Source organism: Microcaecilia unicolor, chromosome 5, assembly GCF_901765095.1.
Source record: "Microcaecilia unicolor chromosome 5, aMicUni1.1, whole genome shotgun sequence".
Taxonomy (NCBI): domain Eukaryota; kingdom Metazoa; phylum Chordata; class Amphibia; order Gymnophiona; family Siphonopidae; genus Microcaecilia; species Microcaecilia unicolor.
In genome coordinates, this window is record NC_044035.1 from 237,126,654 (window position 1) to 237,149,205 (window position 22,552).

A 22,552-nucleotide genomic window follows, 5' to 3' on the forward strand; every position below is an offset into this window, starting at 1 on the left:
CTCATTCTGGCGTGCACATGCATGTAGAGCCTACCATGCCTCTGTAAAAGGGCCCCTCAGAGAGGATCATGTCCGCTACAGATGGACATGTCCATTTGGTCTAGCCTTTCAGACTCAAGGAAACTCATATAGAGCGATGTTGTGGGAAATGGCTATCCACACTTTGATTAAGCTTGGCTGGTCAGAGCATACAGAATCTATGGTCGAGCTTTCTGTGCAGAAAGACTCACCACCTAAATGGGAGATAGTCCCATCGGGGAGAGGCAGACTTCGCCACCAACCTAAGCAATTTCCCCATGCACAATCAGTGGCCAAATGAACAGTTACTTGCTTGGTTCTTTTGTTCTCATTATTCAACAGTTATGCTTACTTGAGAATCCTCAGCCCTGAAGGTGAAGAAGATGCATTTCTGTAGAGTCGGTTATTAATAGACTGGTACCAATCGGACAGTAAATGGTATTTTCCCTGTTACAAGCTTTAAAGTTATGATAGATCCCTTGTGCTGATCCTGTGGTTTGGTGGTTCCTTCCTCACACGCTCATCCTGACTACAGTTGGGGGGAGGGTGAGATAGGGAGGAGGGGTAAGGGAAATATGGGGAAGAGATTGGGGATGGGGAGTGTTATTCAGGTCAATAGATAGCGTTGGTATCTTAATATTTTTGAGTCCAGTCCAATATGTTTTTGTTTGTGTATACTCTGTAGTATGAGCAGGCTGCAAGCTAAGGTAGTAACTATCAATGTCAAAGGATTAAATCCCCCATTTAAGAGGCAATGCCTATGGAAGTTATCTAGATCAGTGTTTTCCAAGTCCAGTCCTGGAGTACACCCTTGCCAGTCAAGTTATCAGGATATCCACAATGAATATACATGAATTTGACTTGCATACACTGCCTCCATTATATGCAAATCTCTTTCATGTATATTCACTGTGGATATCCTGAAAACCTGACTGGCAAGGGGTACTCCAGGACCGTAATGGGAAACACTGATCTAGATTAGTCTTCAATTTGCCTTATACAAGGGACCAATCTTAGAAGGTGGGCTTCTTAGTAGTTATAACTCCTTCGCTTTTGCTATCCTGGCATCTCACCCACAGAGGAAAATAAATGGGGTGGGTATCTTAGTTTCTAGGGAGATCAGGATGACACTCCTTGAGCAATAATCTGTTCCATTGGGTAGATACGTGGCTATTGTCCTACTTCAGGTGTGCTGCACTGCTTCCCATGCCCCATCTTTCTTTTCTGTATGTGGCTGTTGGTCTTTGCTATTAGCCATATGCAGGAATGCAGAATTTCTGGCTGATCACAAGCTCTGATAATATCCTCGTTACTATGGCAGCCCAGTGTCTTGTTACACATAACTTTTTTCATTTACGAGATGGTAAGGACAAAAGAACCAATCGTGTATTTGCAACCTTTGATTGGTGTAAGGGAGAGGAGAGGTCATGACATCATTATTACTATAAAAATACCTGCAGACAAAAGAAATCCTTAGAATGAGCCTTTTTGCAAGAGAGTTTTCTGATTCAGGGCATTATCATTGCTAATTGGCTATTCTCCAGGAAATACATTATTTTCCTTTGTCTGTTTCGGCTTGTTTCGGGTAAGAACTATTTCTTTATAATAGATAACTATGTACTGTTCTCGTTTCTCTTTATATTTTATTTCCCTTCAGGATCTATGATATTTCCTATTAGTGGTTCCTTTCTCTCTCATTTTCTTCTCTTTACAGCTGTTCTTTATCTAATTAGTCTGATTGCTTATCATTACCAAAACTACTGATATTAGATTCTGTAAGTGTGTTATTATTTTTCCATAACTTCCAAATGATATCTGAAGCTGTGCTGGTGAATAAGAATAAAAAAGAATTTAAATTCTCTGATTCCTGTATAATTTTTCTATAATATTTTGTAAGATGTTTAGAGAATGGCATCCAAACGCAGCCCAGTACACTATACAGTAGATACACAAGGATTTATTTTTTTACATTGTATCAGACTGATGTTTAAACAACCTTGTAATAAAAATTACTGGAGATGGGGGAAGGCATATGGATTATAGTGGGGGGGGGGGGGGGGGGGGAATTTCAATACGTCACTGTTTCCACCCCTTGATAATACCTCCAAGATACACTATCACAGGAAGGACACAGCAGCTCAAGTCCTTTTATCCAGCACATGGGAGTGGCAGATACCTGGAGAGTAGTACATCCAATCGTTACTAAATTTACTTTCTATTCCCATGTTCATAAATCACATTCCAGGATTATTTGTTTCTAGATAATACTTTAATGTCTCGGGTGTCCAATACTGACATAGATGTAATTATGTGATCTGATCATGCACCTATATGGGCAGACATAATGCTATGTCCTAATGATCAGAAAGTACAATTCTGGAAATTAAAGAGAGGTGAGGTAGCTGTGTTAGTCCACTCTTAAGGTTATCAATAGAAATCAAACAAAATAAAACATGGAAAAGAAAGTAAGATGATACCTTTTTTATTGGACATAACTTAATACATTTCTTGATTAGCTTTCAAAGGTTGCCCTTCTTCATCAGATCGGAAATAAGCAAATGTGGTAGCAGATAGTATATATAAGTGAAACATCTAAGCATTACTTTGACAGTCTGACAGGGAGGGAGGGTGGGGGTGGGCAGGAGGTATGCATGGGGACATCAAAGCAGTTCATTGATATTCTAACAGGATGGGTGTGGGTAGGTGAGAGAACGTGATAAACAGAGAAACACAATTTTATGGTTTATAATGGGCTAGAAAACCCAGATCCTTGTTAAGTCCTGTCTGTTGGGTGTCAAAATATTCAATCATTCTGACTTCAAAGATCTTACGTTCCTGTATTGTTTTAAAGTTACCTTTCAGGATTCTGACTATGAAATCACTGGTGCAGTGTCCTGGTCTTGTAAAATGCTGGCCCACCGGGGTAGGAACCTGACTGGCACCAGCTATCTTCATGTAATGTCTGTGCTACTTTTTTGCTGAAGTTCCCATGCAAATGTCATGTAATGTTTGGTTCAAAATCTTATATACTTTTTACCCCTCAAAAATTATTATTTCATCTAAGGAAAATGTTCAATTACATAATGTGTTGCCTCCCTAATTAAAGCGTTGTTACGTTGGTTGTAGAGACCAGCTATGTCCCTACCGTTATAAATAATTGGATTATTTTTATAGGCTTGTTTTTTTTTCAATTTCCTAGTATCTTGACTCAACTTATTGGGGACTAATATAATTTGATATTTTCCTACTTGGAACCAAATTTGGTAATAAGTAATTTTGTTTTTCTTGTTAAGTAGTATTTCTGATATTTCCTATGTTTATGTCATGAGATGTAAATGTGAAAATTTATAAAGAATTAAAAAAAAAAAAGAGAGAATGGATTTTTCAAACAAACACAAACCTGTCTGTGTTAAGATTGGATTGGAAATTCACAGAAATATCATGTTCATCTTCACTGCTCTCCAATCGACTGAGGAAGGAATCTTCTTTTTCTACGTCATTCAGAGCCTAGTTCATGACCAAAAAAATAAAAATAAAATAATTAGAAACACAGGTATCAGTCCTTTCACATTTCAAAGTAACTGACTATTCAGAGCAAACTGGAAGAAATCCAAGTAAAGATGGAAATGTAGCTGAAATTCAAAGCCCTTGCTCAACTTTGAAATTATGAAGAGCAAATGGTTGAGAAGAGGTGAGCCAAAGATCCTATCATGCCAAGATGGGTCAAGAAGAAAGAAAAGTCTGGCACTCAGAATTCCACGTGAGCAGCAAGAATTTCTTCCCAGAGCAGAAACTGCATTAGAGAATGATCAGTTTTTAATAACTACTGCTCTTTCAGGTGCAGATAATTAGAAAGATTACCACATTATTTTTCCTCAGAAAGTGACCAGCCCACAATACAACTTTAGAAAAGTCCAATTATGAACCAAAAATACTATGGGCGTTTGTAGTTTGTGAATAGAAAACAGTTTGTTCAACAGTGCTATTAGAAATAGTCTCCCATTTTCAGGTATCTCGTATGGAGAAGTAGCATGAAAATAATTTCAACATATAAACATATGTCAGGGCAAAGTAAATGCAGTTTTACATAAAACAACTGAGCATGAAAACTTCTAGCAAGGCACCCAAAGTAATGTTTATTGAACAATGTGCATCATGTATACATGTAAGAATAAATATGCACATATGCCCGAGACAGTGTGTGTTACCTGGCGATCCATGACTGACTCACTAAGAATAGATAGCTGTGTGGGAGGGTCCCGTTTCTGTACAATGGGACCTTGAGAGGATTCTGAATCACAATAAGGAGCCATAGTTACATTAGGAAAACCTAAAAATATCAAAAGAAGGATAAAATTGATTACAAAACCCACTCTGCCTTTTCTGATTTGTCACACCAAGGGTAATTTTTATAACAGAGCACTAAGACTGTCAAGGCATACTGGAGCATATGTTTTACTTATTTTATAAAAGACAACACATTTACAAAATCACCCTAGAGATAAGACACATGAATTCACTCAATTCCACATGGTACAAGGTGTAGGCATAAGGCACATAGAAGTACCTACTGTATATTTATGCAATATTCCCCAGATTCTATATATGGTACCTAGATTTGTGTGCCAAAATTTGGGCATGCTACTTCAGCAAGTGTTCTACATACACAACTGACTATAAAAAGTTTCCTTTGTAACACTGTAATGCAGAAAAAAATCAAAGATGCACGTTACAGTTTTACCAGAGATTGTTTGAATTTCAGTTATTCAGTAGCAAGACAGAAAAAGATATGACGTGCTGAGGTAGAACCTACAGTACGCACTATAATGTATCCACTGTCAACTATTAAAAGAGTAGCAGATTAGAAGGGTAACATCCAGCTTAACATCCCAAACTATGACCTCATTTCCCTGGAATCAGTGTATGGTAAGTTTGCAAGCAAAAGGCATCATCTATCAAAATACCCTCTAATCTATTTAAAAAAAACAAAGGGTCCAATTCTAAAAAAAAAAAAACCACCTTTGCTTTGACAATTTCACATCAATTAAGAACATAAGAGTAGCCATACTGGGTCAGACCAATGGTCCATCCAGGCCAGTATCCTGTTTTCCAAACAGTGTCCAAGCCAGGTCAGAAATATCTGGCAATCCCAGGGCAAGCAGTTGCTTCCCATTTCCTCCAGGAATTTGTACAAACTTTTTTAAAACCCCAATACACTAACCGTTGTTACCACATCCTTTGGCAAAGAGCTCTAGAGCTTAACTATTCGCTGAGTGAAGAAATATTTCTTCCTATTTGTTTTAAAAGTATTTCCATGTAACTTCCTTGAGTGTCCCCTAGTCTTTGGACTTTTTTCAAACACACTCTAACCAAAATTACAAATGAAATCAAACACAGCCTCCAAATAATGAATTCATGGGTGCATGCATTCCAACTAAAGCTAAACGCAGAAAAGACACAATGAGGCATATTTTCAAAGCACTTAGCCTTCCAAATATAAGATGAACAAGCCCACCACCATAAACACCCCGGGCTACACCCTTCCTATTTCAGACAGTCTGAAAATTCTTGGAGTTACAATTGACTGAAATCTTACACTCGAAAGCCATGCGAAAAATACAAAAAAGAAAATGTTCCACTCAATATGGAAACTAAAAAGAATCAAACCTTTCTTCCCAAGGGAAATATTCCGCAGCCTGGTACAATCAATGGTGCTAAGTCACCTAGAGTACTGTAATGCCATCTATGCCGGATGCAAAGAACAAATCATTAAGAAACTTCAAACTGCCCAAAATACAGCAGCCAGACTCATATTTGGAAAAACGAAATACGAAAGCGCCAAATCCCTAAGAGAAAAACTACACTGGCTCCCACTAAAAGAACGAATTGTGTTCAAAGTCTGCACCCTGGTCCACAAAATCATTCACGGTGAAGCCCCGAGCTATATGTCAGACCTCATAGACCTGCCAACCAGGAACACAAAAAGATCAGCACGCACATTCCTGAATCTCCACTACCCCAGCTGTAAAGGACTTAAATATAAATCCAAACCAGCTTCTCCTACATATGCACGCAACTATGGAACGCACTACCGAAGGTCATAAAAACAATGCATGACCTAACAATCATCCAAAAACTACTGAAAACTGACCTATTCAAGAAGGCATACCACAACGATCCATCTTAAATGCTAGACAACTAGACTTTGCATGAACTAGACAAAACAGAACTCCCTACACTTGACTGATAACCTTGTTGCTACTAATGAAAGTTATGCAATACGCACTACCACTTTATTTCTCATGTCGGAAACGAACGTTTTATAGTTGATTATCTAACTTATGTTATAATTTACTCTATCACTGAGGAACCTCTATGCAATACCATATTGTATTATACTTCACCATGTATGCGCCTTAATGCAATACCATTTGTAAATCTCTACCCGGAAATGGCGATCGCCATTACGGCATAATGTAAGCCACATTGAGCCTGCAAATTGGTGGGAAAACGTGGGATACAAATACTACAAATAAATAAAATAAAAACTCAATTTACTTCTACTCATTCTACAACACTCAGGATTTTGTAGACCTCAATCATATCTCCCCTTTGCTGTCTCTTTTCCAAGCTAAAGAGCCCTAACCTCTTTAGCCTTTTTTTCATACGAGAGGCACTCCATTCCCTTTATCTTTTTGGTCGCTATTCTTTGAACCTTTTCTAATTCCGCTGTATGTTTTTTGACATATGGTGACCAGAACTGAACGAAATACTGAAGGTGCAGATGCACCAGGATTTTCGGTCTTATTCACCATCCCTTTCCTAATAATTCCTAGCATCCTGTTTGTTTTTTTTGGCTGCCGAAGCACACTGAGCAAAAAATTTCAGCGTATTATTTATGATGACACCTACATCTTTTTTTGATGCGTGCTGACCCCTAAGGCAGACCTTAGCATCAGGTAACCAACCATGATTCGGACTATTCTTTCCAATGTGCATCATCTTGCATTTGTCCACATTAAATTTCATCTGCCATTTGGATGCCAAGTCCGCATGTGTTTTAACTACCTTGAATATTTTTGTATCATCTGCAAATTTAATCACCTCACTTGTCATTCCGATTTCCATATCATTTATAAATATGTTAAACAGCACAGGTCCCAGTACAGATCCCTGTGGCAATTCATTGTTCACCCTCCTCCACGGAGAGAAATGACCATTTAACCCTATCCTCTACTTTCGGTCCAATAACCAATTCCTAATTCACACCAGAACCATGCCTCCTATCACATCACTCTAATTTTCTCAGGAGTCTCTCATGAGGAACTTTATCAAAAGCTTTCTGAAAATCTAGATATAGTACATCAACCAGCTCACCTTTATCCAAACGTTTATTCATGCCTTCAAAGAAATGAAGCAAATTGGTGAGGCAAGACTTCCCTCGACTGAACACATGCTGACTCTGCCCCATTAAACCATGTTTGTCTATATGTTCTGTAATTTTATTCTTTATGATAGTTTCCACTATTTTGCCCGCACCAACGTCAGACTTACCAATCTATAATTTCCCAGATCACCCCTAGAATCCTTTTTAAAAATCAGCGTCACAATGGCCACCCTCCAATCTTCAGGTACTATGGACAATTTTAACGTCAGGTTACATATTACTAACAGCAGATCAGCAATTTCATGCTTGAGTTTTTTTTCAGTACCCTTGGATATATGCCATCCGGTCCAGGTGATTTACTACTCTTTAATTTGTCAATTTGGCTCAGTACATCTAGCTTCACCGAGATTTCTTTCAGTTCCTCCGCATCATCACCCTTGAAAACCATTTCCAGTACAGGCAGATCTATCACATCTTCTTCTTCCATAAATACAGGAGCAAAGAATTCATTCAGTTTCTCCAGTATGGCCTTGTCCTCCCTGAGCGCCGTTTTTGCTCCTTCGTGATCTAACGGTCCCACGGATTCCCTTGAAAGCTTTCTGCTTCTGATGTACCTGAAAAGTTGTTATTGTGAGTTTAAGCCTTTGTGGCAAGTTTCTCTTCATATTCTCTTTTACCCTTCTTTATTAATGCTTTGCATCTGACTTGCCAGTGCTTATGTTGCTTCTTATTTTCTTCATTTGGGTCCTTTCTCCATTCTTTGAAGAAGAATCTTTTGGCTGTAATGGCCTCTTTTACTTCACCTTTTTAACATGCTGGCTGACATTTTCTCTTCTTTCCACCTTTGCAAATACGTGGAATGCATCTGGTCTGATTTAATGTCCTAACCTTTGCAGATGATCTTTTAGTTTCTTTTTAACCATCTTCCTCATTTTATTATAGTCGCCCTTTCGAAAATTAAACGCAGCTACAGTAGATTTCCTTTGTGGGTTCATCCCAGATAGTAGCTCAGACTTGATCACGTTATGATGATTGTTTCCTAGGGGACTCAACACCACAACCTCTCGCACTATGCCCAGCATGCCACTAAAGACCAGATCCAAAATGGCTCCCCCTCTTGTCGGTTCCTGGACCAGTTGCTCCAAGAAGCAGTCGTTTATTACATCTAGAAATTTTCTCTCCCTGGCACTCCCTGATGTAACATTTATCCAGTTAATATTGGGGTAATTAATACCAAAAAATCATCAACAAATTCTACTGTTCAAAACCCTGTATTGCAGGTGTAGATTCACATATATTTATGAAAATATGTGGAGAAAAAAAGACTTCAGAAACCACAGGACAATTCTCTATAAAGGAACACCTTTCAAAATCAAGAGAACTCCGTTCTTCAATCACCAGTCTTCACAAAAAAAAACTCCACTCTTCTTATTCATAAAATACCTGTGCACACACCTTTGACAATACAAAAAGGTAGAGGCTCATAACTAAGCCAGAAATGCAGTGAAATATACTTAAATTATAACTTAGCTTGAATCTTCTTGATATCAACAGTCCATACGCCAAGAAGAGGCATTATGGTGGTGAACGTGTGAAGCTTGGAATTTGAAAGTATGTCTAGCCCTTGAAACAGCCCGGTGGTGACGAAACAGGGTTCTCCTGTTGGGCTTTTGACTATTGGACATTATGCAAAAGAGTATGGACTGTTGATACAGGGTTTTGAACAGTAGAATTTGTTGATGATTTTTTGATATTCTACTTATCCTGTAACATATATTGGTAATTAATACCACCCATTAATTTAGCATTGTTCAATTTGCCAGCTTTCCTAATATCTGTAAACATTTCTTCATCCGTCTATTTGTTCTGTCTCAGTGGAATTTCTATCCATAATAATTCCATGCTGTGTCATGTGGAATGTTTACTTTATTTGACTCAATTCCCTCTTTAACATATAGTGCAGCCCCCCCTTCAATTTGATCCTCTCTATCATTGCAATACAATTTGTACCCTGTTAACACAGTGTCCCATTGATTGTCCTCTTTCCACCAAGTCCCTGAGATGCCTATTATATCTACCTCATCATTTTGTGCTATATATTCTAACTCTCCCATCTTCTATGCAGTCAAACCATGCAGAAGTAAAAGCAGGGGAAACTGGTGCTCATGCAAAGAAAAAAAAATCTAAAGTGGTCTCATCATCATAGTACACCTCATTACATTCACATAGGTTCTGATTACAGGTTGTCAGAACTTGGTCTCTTCATGTGCCTCATACGTAATAATTCTGTCTTCAGGAACTACTTAAAAGTTCACGTCCAGCTTTCCTGCTTCATCCCTTCCTCGGGTTCTCCTTGGGTTGGCTCCAACTCCTCCTACTTAATGCTGTATGGTTTGTCCTGCTGAAGTCCTGTCAATCACCAGTGCCCGCAGGCTCAAAATGAAGGCCAAGGCAGCATATGCAGGTAGATGAGGTCCATCTGAAGCACAGCAACTCACATCTTGCCACAACAATAAATTTTGACTATGGACCCCACTGAGCTGGCACTAACTTTGGCCACACGTGGAAATCTCCCAGGTGAGTTAACTAACATTTAGACTGTATAATTGAGCAAATGGGTTTACTTACCTTAGCCCCCTCACTTGAGGCTGCCCCAGTTTTTATGAATTCTTTATCCTCTGCACAACTCCTTAAGGAGTCCCAGGTTAAAACTCACCTGCATTTTTCAAGGAACCTGTAGGCCAGCACAGAATCCCTGAACTAGTGTTCAATTGTTTACACCCTTCAGACTGCTTGTTCTTTTGACTGCAAATCCAGAGTTCCCTATATTATATCCTTGCTGGCTGAGAAACCTAAGCATGAGCCTAAGATCCTCCCCCCCCCCCCCCCTTTTTTGTTTTTAATTATAGCAACACCTTTGTCTCTGCCTTTAAGTATGTCTTTGATGAACCTTGATATATATTTCCAGTATCCACCTCCTGATTAAACAGGATCCCCAATACAGTCGACCAGTATGCCATTCAATTACACATAGTGGGGCAGCAGAGATACACTGTAATAATTATGAAGTCTTCTAGAATGGCTTGTTGGAGAAGATCAGAGAGCTGCCTTCAGATCTAGATTCCATAGTATCCGTCTGTTTGCATGTTAATGCCCTTATTAGAAAACACTGCTTAAGCAACAGCATTCTCCCCAAAGACTGGTGCCTTCCACCTTGCAACCCAATTCTGCCATGTGGCCTGAAGAATTCAAGGAGTTTCATTATCCTGAGGAGGAAAGAAGAGTATGTGCCTTTATTGTACCCGTCAGGATGACATGACCAAGAAATATCCTCACAAACCTAGATCTAGCCTGACTAGCCTTTCAGTGCTTCATGCAACTCCAAGCTTGTTGACTTCAGCTTTTATGATCCTATTCTAGTCATTTGTAACCCATCTAATTCCAATAAGTACAAAGCGGCTTTACAGTAAGGTCAACAGAATATTGGTGAGAAATTATATCAAAATCCTATCATGGATATATAATAAACCATACAAAGACAGAACAAAAATGCTATCAGACAATGTTCCATCAAATTTTTATAAAATAAAAATTTTTAAAAAGCTTTCACATGCCTATGAAAACAATTACAAGAGGGCTGTAATCTAATCTGTAAAGGTAGGCTGTTCCAACTTTACTAGCTTGAAAAGCATTGGTCTTCAGCTTTATGAGAGCATCAGCCCTCATCAATTCTTTCACTATTCAAGATTTCATCTATTTACAAAGATACTCCTCAGATCGAACCCTACACCTTTTTCTGTCATAGCCATCAATGACAGACCATTAGACCAAGAGGAGATACAACAAATTATCACCCGTCTCAACTCAACAGTAGGCACTTGGCATCTTGTTGGGGGTTTTTTTTTTTTGTTACGGTACCCCGCGCTTTCCCACTCATGGCAGGTTCAATGCGGCTTACATGGGGCAATGGAGGGTTAAGTGACTTACCCAGAGTCACAAGGAGCTGCTTGTGCCTGAAGCGGGAATCGAACTCAGTTCCTCAGTTCCCCAGGACCAAAGTCCACCACCCTAACCACCAGGCCACTCCTCCACTCCTTGGTCTCACTTGTGTGCAATCCTCCTGAGATGCACTGGTAGTTTTCTACGACATTGTAGGAAAAATAACCAAGATGAAATGAAAGAGCTTGATAGTGAGAAAGAGGGCCTAGTGGGCCATGGAAAAACAAAGAAAACTTAGAAATGCCATAAAATCTAGCTAATGAAAGAAAAAAGGGGGAATAGAGGATACTGGCCCCGTTCGAGTACTTATACATGATACAGAAGAAGGAAGTAGCTGAAGACACATGCTGTATATGGAAAGAAGCAAAAACTAATCCACACTGCTCCATGAAAGAACCAAGACTGATCTGGTCCCACATGGTGACAAGGGTAGGAAGACATGCACATGCTAGGTGAGCCACTCTCAAACACTTCTAGAATGGACACTGGACAGCGAGTCCCATGCTGGGCTCCATCAGATGACGTCAACCATCAGTCAGAATATTGCAGCCTGCTTGTCCTCAGAAAATAAATTATATCGTTATTTATGCTTTTTATCATTATATTGACTATTATAATATTTTGCTTATGGATCTTTAAGAAACAGTATTGTATGTCCAGGATCATGCAAGCAGAATTTTATCAGGTCTTACACTAACCCAGTGTTGCCTGCTTTGGTCATGCTATATTTGCTTCTAGTTGAGGACCATAAAATATTTAAAGAATTATCAATTATATTTAAGGTGCTATTTTTGGATACTCAAGTTGTTTTGAAGACAAAATAAATAAGATTTGAACCTACATGTATCTTGTGGTCCTCTCAGAGTTTTCATCTCCACTAATTAGTGTATCTGAGTTGAAGTATTCTGATAACCAGAAGAGAATCTTTTTAAGTGCCCCTAATTTATGAAATAAAGCTCCAACAGCATTACAATCAAGGAATGTTTATCTTCCTTTTTGTAAGGCCTGTAAGACCTAGTTGTTCAATGAAAAGTGAAGGTTTTTTGTGTTGAGACCTGTTTAGATGTATCTTACTTTGGATTACTGTTACCTGATGCTATGTTTTTATACTGCTATAATTGAGCTATATTGATTATACTCCTTATGTCAATTTGTTGGTGTATTGTAGAGTATGATTTGTGTAGGGATGTGCATGTTTTTAAGTCATCTGAAGTTCTTCTCACAAATCTTAAATAGAGGATCAATCCTATAACCATGCAGCTTCAGCTTCCTGAAAACCTCAAGGTTCCCTCCTGATATCATGTGTTTTATTGAAACCAGCTACTCCAGAAACTAAACACCTCCAGTGTCAATCTTGTCCAAAGGGCAGCCTGAATCTGACGTGTAGGATGTACTGGATTCCACCATATTCGACTGCAGGACAAAACTGGTTCACTAGAAGAGAGATCCTGGTTTGATGTAAATGATCTTCATACACAATGTCTTCTAACGATGGAACATCCATTGGTCACTGCTGGAAGGAACAGGGTATTGTAAAGCCATGGTAGGCAGTTCTTGCCTCCTGCCATGAAGGTCCTCCCAGCTCAATGGCCCACATAGCCTGATGATGGCCATCTTGTTTTCCGTTCAGAATACATTATCATTATATACATACCATTTACTACATACTTCCAGGTGTCCTGGTTACAGGTTGCCAGAACTTGGTCCCCCCCCTCCTGCACTTCATACATGGGAATCCTTCTTTCAGAAACCTCTCTCCTGATCAAGTCTAGCTTTCTTGCCTTATTGCTTCCTCACATTTGTCATGTTTAGGCTCCATCTCCTGCCAGCCATGAGCACCTGCAGGCTCAAACCAAGGCGGAAGCCTGTGCAGGCAGAATATGTGGGCTTGGTACAGCTCTTTTTGTTCCCACTTCTGTGCATGCTGACTTCTGACTTTGAGCTGCTTACACCTTTGCCTGACCGCACCATGACAAGTATGGTACTTGTTTAATGTAAATAATCTTACTGCCTCCTCTAATCCTGCTATGTGTTTTACCTGGATGTCTGTGAGGGACATCACCAAAAAGGTCCTTCACCACAGCCATTGCTCGATCAGATCTTTCCAAAACATCTTTCAGTTGATACTGATCGAAGAGAACCTACAGGCATAACAGAACAAAAATATCAGATCAAAACAAGCTCATCTCGCTTACTATAACCTATTTTTGTCCAACCTTCATCCTGTCCTAAAGATTTCCCACAAAAATGATTCTTAACTCTGGTTACTATTTTTTCTTTTTACACCTGGTGAAGCTATGAGTATTGCAAAGATACCCAAGAGCAGAAAGTCTAAAGTACCTACTAACACACTCTAGGGCCCATTCACACCAGAATCCAGGAGGACAGAACCTAACGTTTCTTCAGAGAACTATCACTGAAGTGTCTGAGCTAACTATTGAGTTGCTGGACAATGTTAATGAAGTAATTTAAGAGAGAGTGAAAAATGCAAAGGCAAATGTTAAGTAGTATTAACTTTGCAGACATCAAGGTCCCAAACGGTTTGAAAGCCTAGCTGAAAAGAGGCAAAAACCATACAAGAATACCTTATTAATCTCACGGACCTGCTGTCTCCCCAACAGTCTTTACAATAAAGTCTCTAGAGCAGAACAGAATCTACAGTGATAAATGTACTATGTCTGGGAATGCTTGATATTTAGAAGCCTAGTTTTATTTCTTCCAGCTTGTTACATCATAACCCACATTACCTGCAGTCTATTGTGCAGTTACAATACTTTAAGATGCTTAGTTTGATTTGTGCTCTTTACAAATTTTTGGATTCCCATGGAAACATTAGATGCACTCTCAGGCTCACTCCAAGTGACATTTTTAACACTGCACCAATGCAAGACTTTAGACATTAAAATACATCATCCCCACTGAAATTTAAGCCAAGCCCATCAATTCTGCAAATTTTAAAAATACGTTCAGTTTTTTGAACACCAGTCACCCAATTTCTTTGCCCTAAAGCCCTGCCCCCACTGACATCATAGCAGCTAAGCAGGTCTAGCTTATGTTTAAACACTGAAAACAAATGTCAACTGGATTCACTGTTACAATATTACTGATTACCTCTTTCATTATGGCCAGTCTCCTTTTTTCCAGAGGATCGGGTGTCCCATGCCTTTTGTTTCTCCATTTCTTCTTTAGAGCTTTTTCTCGAAGTTCCCACTGGGCCAGCACTTGATTCTTTGACTTATGTATTTCATGTCGGTGCATCTATATAAACGCAAGACTAAATTACTATGTTAAAACTTATGCCTCCCCTTTTTTTTCCTTCTTGTGGAGTCCTGCTAAAACCAGCAGCATCTGAGCAAAGTTAGAGCACGCCTACTTGTCCAATCAAAAGCACTAAGTTTTATAACAGATACTATCCTACTACTACTATCCCAAATAGGCCATATGGTCTTTATCTGCCTACATTTTTCTCTGTTTCTATATTTTATTTATGAGTACATCCTAGGAGAGCTTTGCTCAGCTGTAGCCTGTGTGCTCTGTTGGTGAGAAGCTATAAAATAATACTGGCTAGAGATAGGGATAGTTTGTAGCAGAATGCCATAGAAACTAAGTAAATTTCATGAAAGGCCACATTAATTTTGAGGTGGAAAGAAAAACAGAAAATATAACAGTACATAAAGCCATTATACAGTAGCGGCCACAAAACCGACATGCCAAACAGAAAGGGATATCTTACTAACAGGTTTTATCATTAATGGTGTTCTCTCAGACTTTGTGTATATAATTTTCAGGTTTTTTTGGATGAACCTTAATTACTGTTATTAATTATAGATTGTGAGCCCTCCTGGGACAGAGAAATATCCAGTGTACCTGAATGTAACCCACCTTGAGCTACCACTGAAAAGGTGTGAGCAAAATCCAAATCCAAAAAAAATTAGTATTTAGAACTTGCTCTACTATCAAATTAGATTTATCTCTGCTGATGGAACACTTGCATTCAAACATGCCGAAACTACAGGAAGTAAAACGCTGAATGGCCGATTGACGATCCTCCTTTGCTGCAATATGGATGGGAGTGAGAAGTTGGAACCACTCGTCATTGGAAAGAGCAAACAGCCCTGTTGATTCAAAAATGTTAAGCGACTTCCTGTGTCATATGAGGCTAACGCAAATTCATAGATGACTGGGGAAATTTGGAAACAGTGGTTAAAGAAGTTAGACACTAGAATATGGGCACAAGAGCATCAGATTTTGTTGCTTTGTGATAATTGTGCTGCACACAGTGCTGCACACAGTGATGATGTCAGGCGGTCTAACGTCAAGGTGGTCTTCCTGCCACCAAACACTACCTCTCTGATCCAACCTATGGATCAGGGCGTAATAGCCAATTTAAAACATTATCGGGCTCTTGTGCTATGTCGTCTGATGAGCGTTATGGATGACCAGACTGGCAAGGATAAACGTGCTGTTGAACTGGCTCGTAATCTATCACTGTTGGATTCCCTACATATGCTGGATTCCCTACATATGCAGAAAGAAGCCTGGAATCATATTACACAAGCAACCACTGTGAACTGCTACAAGTGGGCAAGCTTTGTTAAGGATGTGGAGAGGGATGAAACAGATGCAGCTGTTGCAAACGCGTCAGATGAACAGGCTATTGACATCCCAGCCGGTGTTACTGAAGAGGAGTTTCATCACAACGTAGCTATTGATTACAATCTACAAACAGCTGAAGACAGCACTGATGTGGAGATATGTGCCTACACGCAGGCACATGCTGACAAAATTCAACAACCTCCTGTCACTTTTGCAAGAACGCTGGAGAGTCTCAACACTGTGTGGGCCTATCTGGAGGCCACTGGATGTCAGTGCTATGACAGTTTTTACAGTCTGGCAGACGCAGTCTATGGAACTCACAGACACAATAGTGTACAGAGGACTATGACTGATTACTTCAAGTAAGCCTAACGTCAATTAACGGAGACTGTATAACGTCAGTTAAAGGAGACTGTATACTGTACATATAATAAACAGTACTGTACATATGTTTATCAGATGTCAAGCTTCTTTGGGTCACAACGGTTAAGTGCACGCTCCGGTTAACTGCATTTCTTTGGTCCCAGACTCTTGCACTTAAGCAGATTGCACTGTACTTATTTTCTGAAAATATACTGTAACAACCACCATCTCGAAACTGATTTAAAAATGTCTTACATATAGGACATTGTAAGATATAATTAGAGCAGAAAATTGTTCAACCATGCACAATTAACAGCACAGGAGCATCTAGGTAACATAATGATAGCCTTGCTTTGTGTACAAACATGGAAAGTTTAAAGAGTCCTCCCTTCAAAATCTCTATATATTTCTTTTCCACTTACTGTAATAAATACATTGTCATACTTGGCATGGTGTCTGGAACATTTCACCTTCAAAGAAATCTATAGTGTCATGAATGGAGTTCATTCTTCTCAGGAGACAGCTGCTCCTCACAATATGCTGAACATCAGAAAAACAATTTTATGCTGTTCTTTATTTCTAGTGCAGATAGCCCAGGTCCTTACATAGAAGTAGAGGTATTGGTGCAGTCATACATTTTGTTGAGTCTTGAAGGGGAACTACCTGAGTAAATGCAGATTTAACCTAACAGCAACTGTTGTAAAAGGACAGATTCAAACAAAAAAAGAGACGCCAAGAAAAAAAAATATTCACACGACTGAAAAAATAAATCTGAGTAGAGAGGTTACATGGAAACAAACTTTGCCTATCCCCATCTGTCCCCACTTGAATGTAACCCATACTCACCTGTACCCACTAAGATCCATTCCACTCTCACCCGCAGGTACTTCCTTCAATCCCTCACCCAAACTTTACCCTTTCCTAAAATTCTGCACCTATTTTGACTTCATTCATTTCAAATTTTTGTTGACCTCCTTCCAGTCTGCTCTTTCACTTGCCAAGACAAACTCTCTTTTTACCCCACACTTTTCTAAACTCTGTTTCTTTACAGTTAAGGGCTATTCGTCACTTTTGTGATCATGATAGTTTCCATGCACTCCTTTCCTTATTTTTACGTCACATCTGGATTACTACAATATCAATTATGCAGGCTTACCTCATTTCGCTTTTAAAAAATTACAAACTCTTCAGAACACTGCCAAAAGATTACTTTGTTGTGCCCGTCATTCGGATAATACATCATTATTGAAACATCATCCATCACTAGTTACCTGTTGAATTTTGGAACACGTACAAAATTGAGTTACTAACATTTAAAGGCCCTTAGGATTGATACCCATGATTATCTTTCCTGTTTCACCTTACTCACCAGTTAGGGTCCTCCATTCAGTAAACAATCATTTGGTTCTGCCAGGTTCAAAATTTGCTCACCTTGAACCAGACACTGTGCGTTCTTTTTTCCTCTCCCCCTAAATGTGGAACAATCTTCCCATCTCGTTTCATAGTGAATTATCACTTAAGACCCTTCAAAGTAGGGCCAGGCTGTTTAGAAAGGCTTTCAGGGAGACAGACTGGGGCTGCCAACCAGAATAGAGAAACTTTTTAATGTTATTTTATATCTCTTATTGTTTTTTCTTTTGCCTCCCTTTGTGTGTTTCCCTCTCTTTCCTATCATTAAATGGAGTTTATTATTTACTATTTAGATTTTGCTCACACCTTTTTCAGTAGTAGCTCAAAGTGAGTTACATTCAGGTACACTGGATATTTCTCTGTCCCAGGAGGGCTCACAATCTAAGTTTGTACCTGAGGCACTGGAGAGTTAAGTGACTTGCCCAAGATCACAAGGAGCAGCAGTGGGGCTCGAACCGGCCACCTCTGGATTGCAAGACCAGTGCTCTAACCACTAGGCCACTCCTTCACACACAGTTCTTTTCTCTTTCAAATTGATTTGCAATCTTTACACCACTCTGTTCTGCCTTGGTAGCATTGGTGGGGGTACAATTATGAAGGTTTAGACCAAATGGGTCCAGTGCTGGTATGTGTTTAATATAAAGAAAAACTATAATCTACAGACGGTGAAGTGTGGAGATATTTTCTTCTTCTGTGGATTACAAAAACAAGGCAATTTGGTGCCCAGCACAAGCAAGCATCCCACTTCCTCCCCTCTTCTGGCCAGGTAATTTAAAGACAATGAGTCGTGAAATTCATTGTTTTCGATAGGTGTCTTCAAAGATGCACTTGGAAACTATTTGGACGCAGCAGGTTTCTCTCTGTTGAGAACTAATTACTATTTGAAGGGAGCAAGGAGACAGACAAGAGGAAGAGGAGACAAGATTCCTGTTTAGCATTAAGTCAATGGAGGAAAAGAGATATTCTGAGAGTGGAGACTCTGTGGGAACTGGATCCTAACCTTTTGAAGTGAGATGTTTTACTGAGGATGTGTTTAATTAACAAAAGAACTGAAATGTATCTTTTAAGGAAATGTAATTTTTTTATGTACCTTTTGGCAATTATGCCAAATGAATGACATATCCTTCAAAAACCAAACAAATGATATATCCTTGAAAATAAAAAAACAGTTCTTTGTGCTTTGGGCTGAGAAACTCTTATATAAAATGTCTGGTCTGAAAGGCAAGGGCCGGGAATGACAGTCCTGAGTCTCTGTGGAGCCAGAGGCTTAGTAAGTGCCTCACTTGCTGTTTTTCCCTTTTGCTTATGCATCCAATTTCCCCCTGCTTATTCTTGCAAGAAACTAGTTTCTGCTTTGCTGCTAATTTTGTAAGAATAAACAGTTATTGTTATTATTATTAACACATTTGTATAGCTAACATGATAACAGTTTGTAGTTATCTTTTTGTGATTGCCCAGGCTGGTGTCCAAGAAAAATACAGCTGAGGGTATTTGGTTTGGGTAGGAGCTTGGGTTCTGGTTCTGTGATCCAGCCAGCCCCAACAGGCCCAAACAATAGCTAGAGCGGTCTAGCAAATTTAAATAAACTATAAAATCACTGAAGGGGAACCTGCGCATCTTCTTTTCCTCCTCCAAACTTACTACCTGTTCCTCTGATCCCATTCCCACCCATGTACTCTGCACACTCTCTCCTATTGTCATCCCTTCTATCTGTCCTATTCTCAATCTTTCACTTTCCACTGCATGTGACTCAGACCAACAGAAAGCATACATGGAGTCCGGTTGAATTAAAGTGTATTATAAAAGATAAAGGGTGGGGGACGGTAGTTTTGGTTTAAGGCTGGGGATCAGATGGTTATATTAAAAAAAAAAGTATATATTGTAATACCATGGTAGAAAGTTTAAAAAAAACAAGCTGTTGAACATATGCAAGACTTGTAGCTCCCTCTCTGCATCTTTTGAAAGGAATAAGGGGCCTCCTTGCTTTCTGCAACTCTTTCACTTTGGGACAAACTTGTTTATAAATTTCCATACTCAACCTAACAACAGTTCCCCATCCACCATGTCTTTTATTTGAACTTTCAACCCTTTTCCTACTGTTGTACTCTCTTATCAGTCCCAAGCATGTCAAAAACCTGTTGAAGAACCAGTCTCTGCCACCTCCACTGGTAGGCTATTTCAGCCTTTGTCATCTTACTCCATGGTTATTACACAACCGACATCAAATCCATCCCAGGCTGCTCTGTCAATTAAGGAACCTACAGGTATTATGCAGGAGAAAAACAGCCGCCATCCATAAAGTCATCATGGCCTCCCAGATCCAGTTTCTTTGTCTAACTGAAACCTAGCTTTATCATTGCAGTCTACAGGGTCCTTTCAATGCCCAGGGCCTCTAAAATGAGTGATGGAGTCATCTTTGTGAATATCCTCCCAACCATGCAGCTCTCCCCTAATCTCCATGCCTACCCAGAATCAGTTCTTCTTTGCCTCAATTTCAGTTCTACAATTCATTAACTGCATATCTACTACCTGTCAGCCGCTGACATAATTGCCTGGGACTCTCTCTCTCTCTCCACGACCTAGTCCAGAGGTTTTGGTCAACTACCATAACCTTCTAATTCTGGGTGATTTTAACCCATCTACCCATAAGACAGACATTTTCTCACTTTCCTTTCTGACCTTGGTCTCCAACAGTATATTAACTTTCCCATACATACAGCAGGACACACATTAGACCTGGTGGTTTCCAAATTCATCTCCCCTGAATCTCAACAATTTCTCTGCCCTGCTGGTTTTCTAGTCAGATCACATACTAAATCTTCTAATCTTACAGTTTCAGATGTTTCTCACCTCCTTGATATGACTCCTTTTTCTCAAGGTTTAGGGCACATTGACATCTCCTCATTACCTTCTCTTAATTCCCTGTTCCCCTAAGATATTTTTGCTCAATCCTTCTATGATCAGGCCACTTCCTGAGACCTGACACTGTGGTCAGCCCTGAATTCCATTGCTCTAATAAAGCTGTTTTATCCTCCCTACACTTCTCGCCAGCAGACACAGTATCATCAAGTCCTCAGACTCTCTTACACATGAAGCAAGGCAAGCAGAGACAGTGGGGAAATGCTAGGGGCAATGATATCCTTACCTGGTGCAAAGCTTCCCTCCAGTTTTATCACAAAAAGCTGAAAGAAGTTCATAAATCCTATTATTCAAACTTGATTAACAACACAGTTAATTGGCCAAAGTAGCTATTTGCTATTATAACCAGATTTGACCCAAGGAAGTCATAAATCGTCTATACCATCCTTACTCACTGCAGGCATTTGGTCATTTCTTCAGTTTGAAGATCTACATTAAGTTTTCAGTTCGTCTATTCACTCTGTTCTGTGCTGAGCCATTCAGGTCCAGTCCTCAGATCTCACCACCTTTGCTTCCACTTAGCCCAGAATGCTGACACAATCCTGGGCATCATTTAATAAGGTCTCTTGGTTACACAAGTACATAAGTGTTGCCATACTGGGACAGACCGAAGGTCCATCAAGCCCAATATCCTGTTTCCAAAAGCGGCTAATCCCGGTCACAAGTACCTGGCAAGATCCCGAAACAGTACAAAACATTTTATACTGCTTATCCCAGAAATAGTGGATTTTCCCCAAGTCTAATTTAATAATGGTCTATGGACTTTTCTTTTAGGAAGCTATCCAAACCTTTTTTAAACCCTCTATGCTAACTGCCATTATCACATTCTCTGGCAACGAATTCCAGAGTTTAATTACATGTTGAGTGAAGACATATTTTCTCAGATTTGTTTTAAATTTACTACTTTGTAGCTTCATTGCGTGCTCCCTAGTCCTAGTATTTTTGGAAAGAGTAAACAAGAGATTCATGTCTACTCATTCCACTCCACTCAGTATTTTACATACATCTATCATATCTCCCCTCAGCTGTCTTTTTCTCCAAGCTGAAGAGCCCAAGCTGTTTCAGCCTTTCCTCATAGGGAAGTCATCCCATCCCCTTTATCATTTTCATTGTCCTTCTCTGTACCTTTTCTAATTCCACTATCTTTTTTTAAGATGTGGCGACCAGAATTGCACACAGTATTCAAGGTGCGGTTGCACCATGGAGTGATACAAAGGCATTATAACATCCTTGTTTTTATTTTCCAATCCTTTCCTAATAATACCTAACATTCTATTTGCTTTTTCTGCTGCAGCACACCAAGCAGAGGATTTCAAAGTATCGTCAACAATGACTCCTAGATCCTTTTCAAAGTTGCAAATGAAAAGGTAACCAAGAAAGAATAAAATAAACTTAAAGTACTTAAACAGAAGGTAGAGAGAAGGAGAAGCCTGGATACCTGATGGCTGCATGTTCCAGAGAAATAGTACAGGTAATGAGACTGCAAGGAAGCGAGAGGTTACATGGAATAATGAACATATAGACATTTGAATGGATTTATTTGGCAATGATAAAATTGTAAAATATTGGACCTCTCTCAATTAGAGCGATTTTCTGTGTGATGCATGGGACATTTGGATGACATTACCTACAGCACTAAATATACTTCTTAGAAAAAAGTTGTATACTTGTGTACTACATGCCATGCCTTATTATTGGATGTTTAGAATATGTTCTCTGCTAGAAAATAAAATTAATAATTTATTGTGTGATGCATAGAACACAGACAACTGGAGTGATTTCATGTTCCATGGGGTTGTTGCAAATTTCTGTGAACTACAGTTAGATAGAATTTCAAAACCAAATATTTACATAATCAAA

At 39.3% G+C, this 22,552-nt stretch overlaps 1 protein-coding gene and 1 long non-coding RNA gene across 7 annotated transcripts in view; one reads left to right on the forward strand and one right to left on the reverse strand.

The window, feature by feature from the left end:
* Window positions 1-22,552, reverse strand: part of SPICE1 (spindle and centriole associated protein 1) — a 143,679-nt gene that overhangs the window by 108,081 nt on the left and 13,046 nt on the right. For 5 of the 6 annotated variants that reach the window (XM_030203907.1, XM_030203908.1, XM_030203904.1 and 2 more), the window contains exons 4-7: window positions 14,516-14,662; window positions 13,443-13,545; window positions 4,227-4,348; window positions 3,419-3,525 (exon numbers count right to left, since the gene is read on the reverse strand). In XM_030203907.1, the coding sequence (XP_030059767.1) occupies window positions 3,419-3,525; window positions 4,227-4,348; window positions 13,443-13,545; window positions 14,516-14,662 (479 nt within the window). The remainder of the gene's footprint in view (window positions 1-3,418; window positions 3,526-4,226; window positions 4,349-13,442; window positions 13,546-14,515; window positions 14,663-22,552) is intronic. The other variant, XM_030203909.1, reaches the window with a different exon arrangement.
* LOC115470608 lies at window positions 1,533-22,121 on the forward strand. Its single transcript, XR_003942223.1, has 4 exons — window positions 1,533-1,603; window positions 4,939-4,944; window positions 20,176-20,182; window positions 22,111-22,121. It is a non-coding gene; the product is annotated as an uncharacterized LOC115470608 (long non-coding RNA).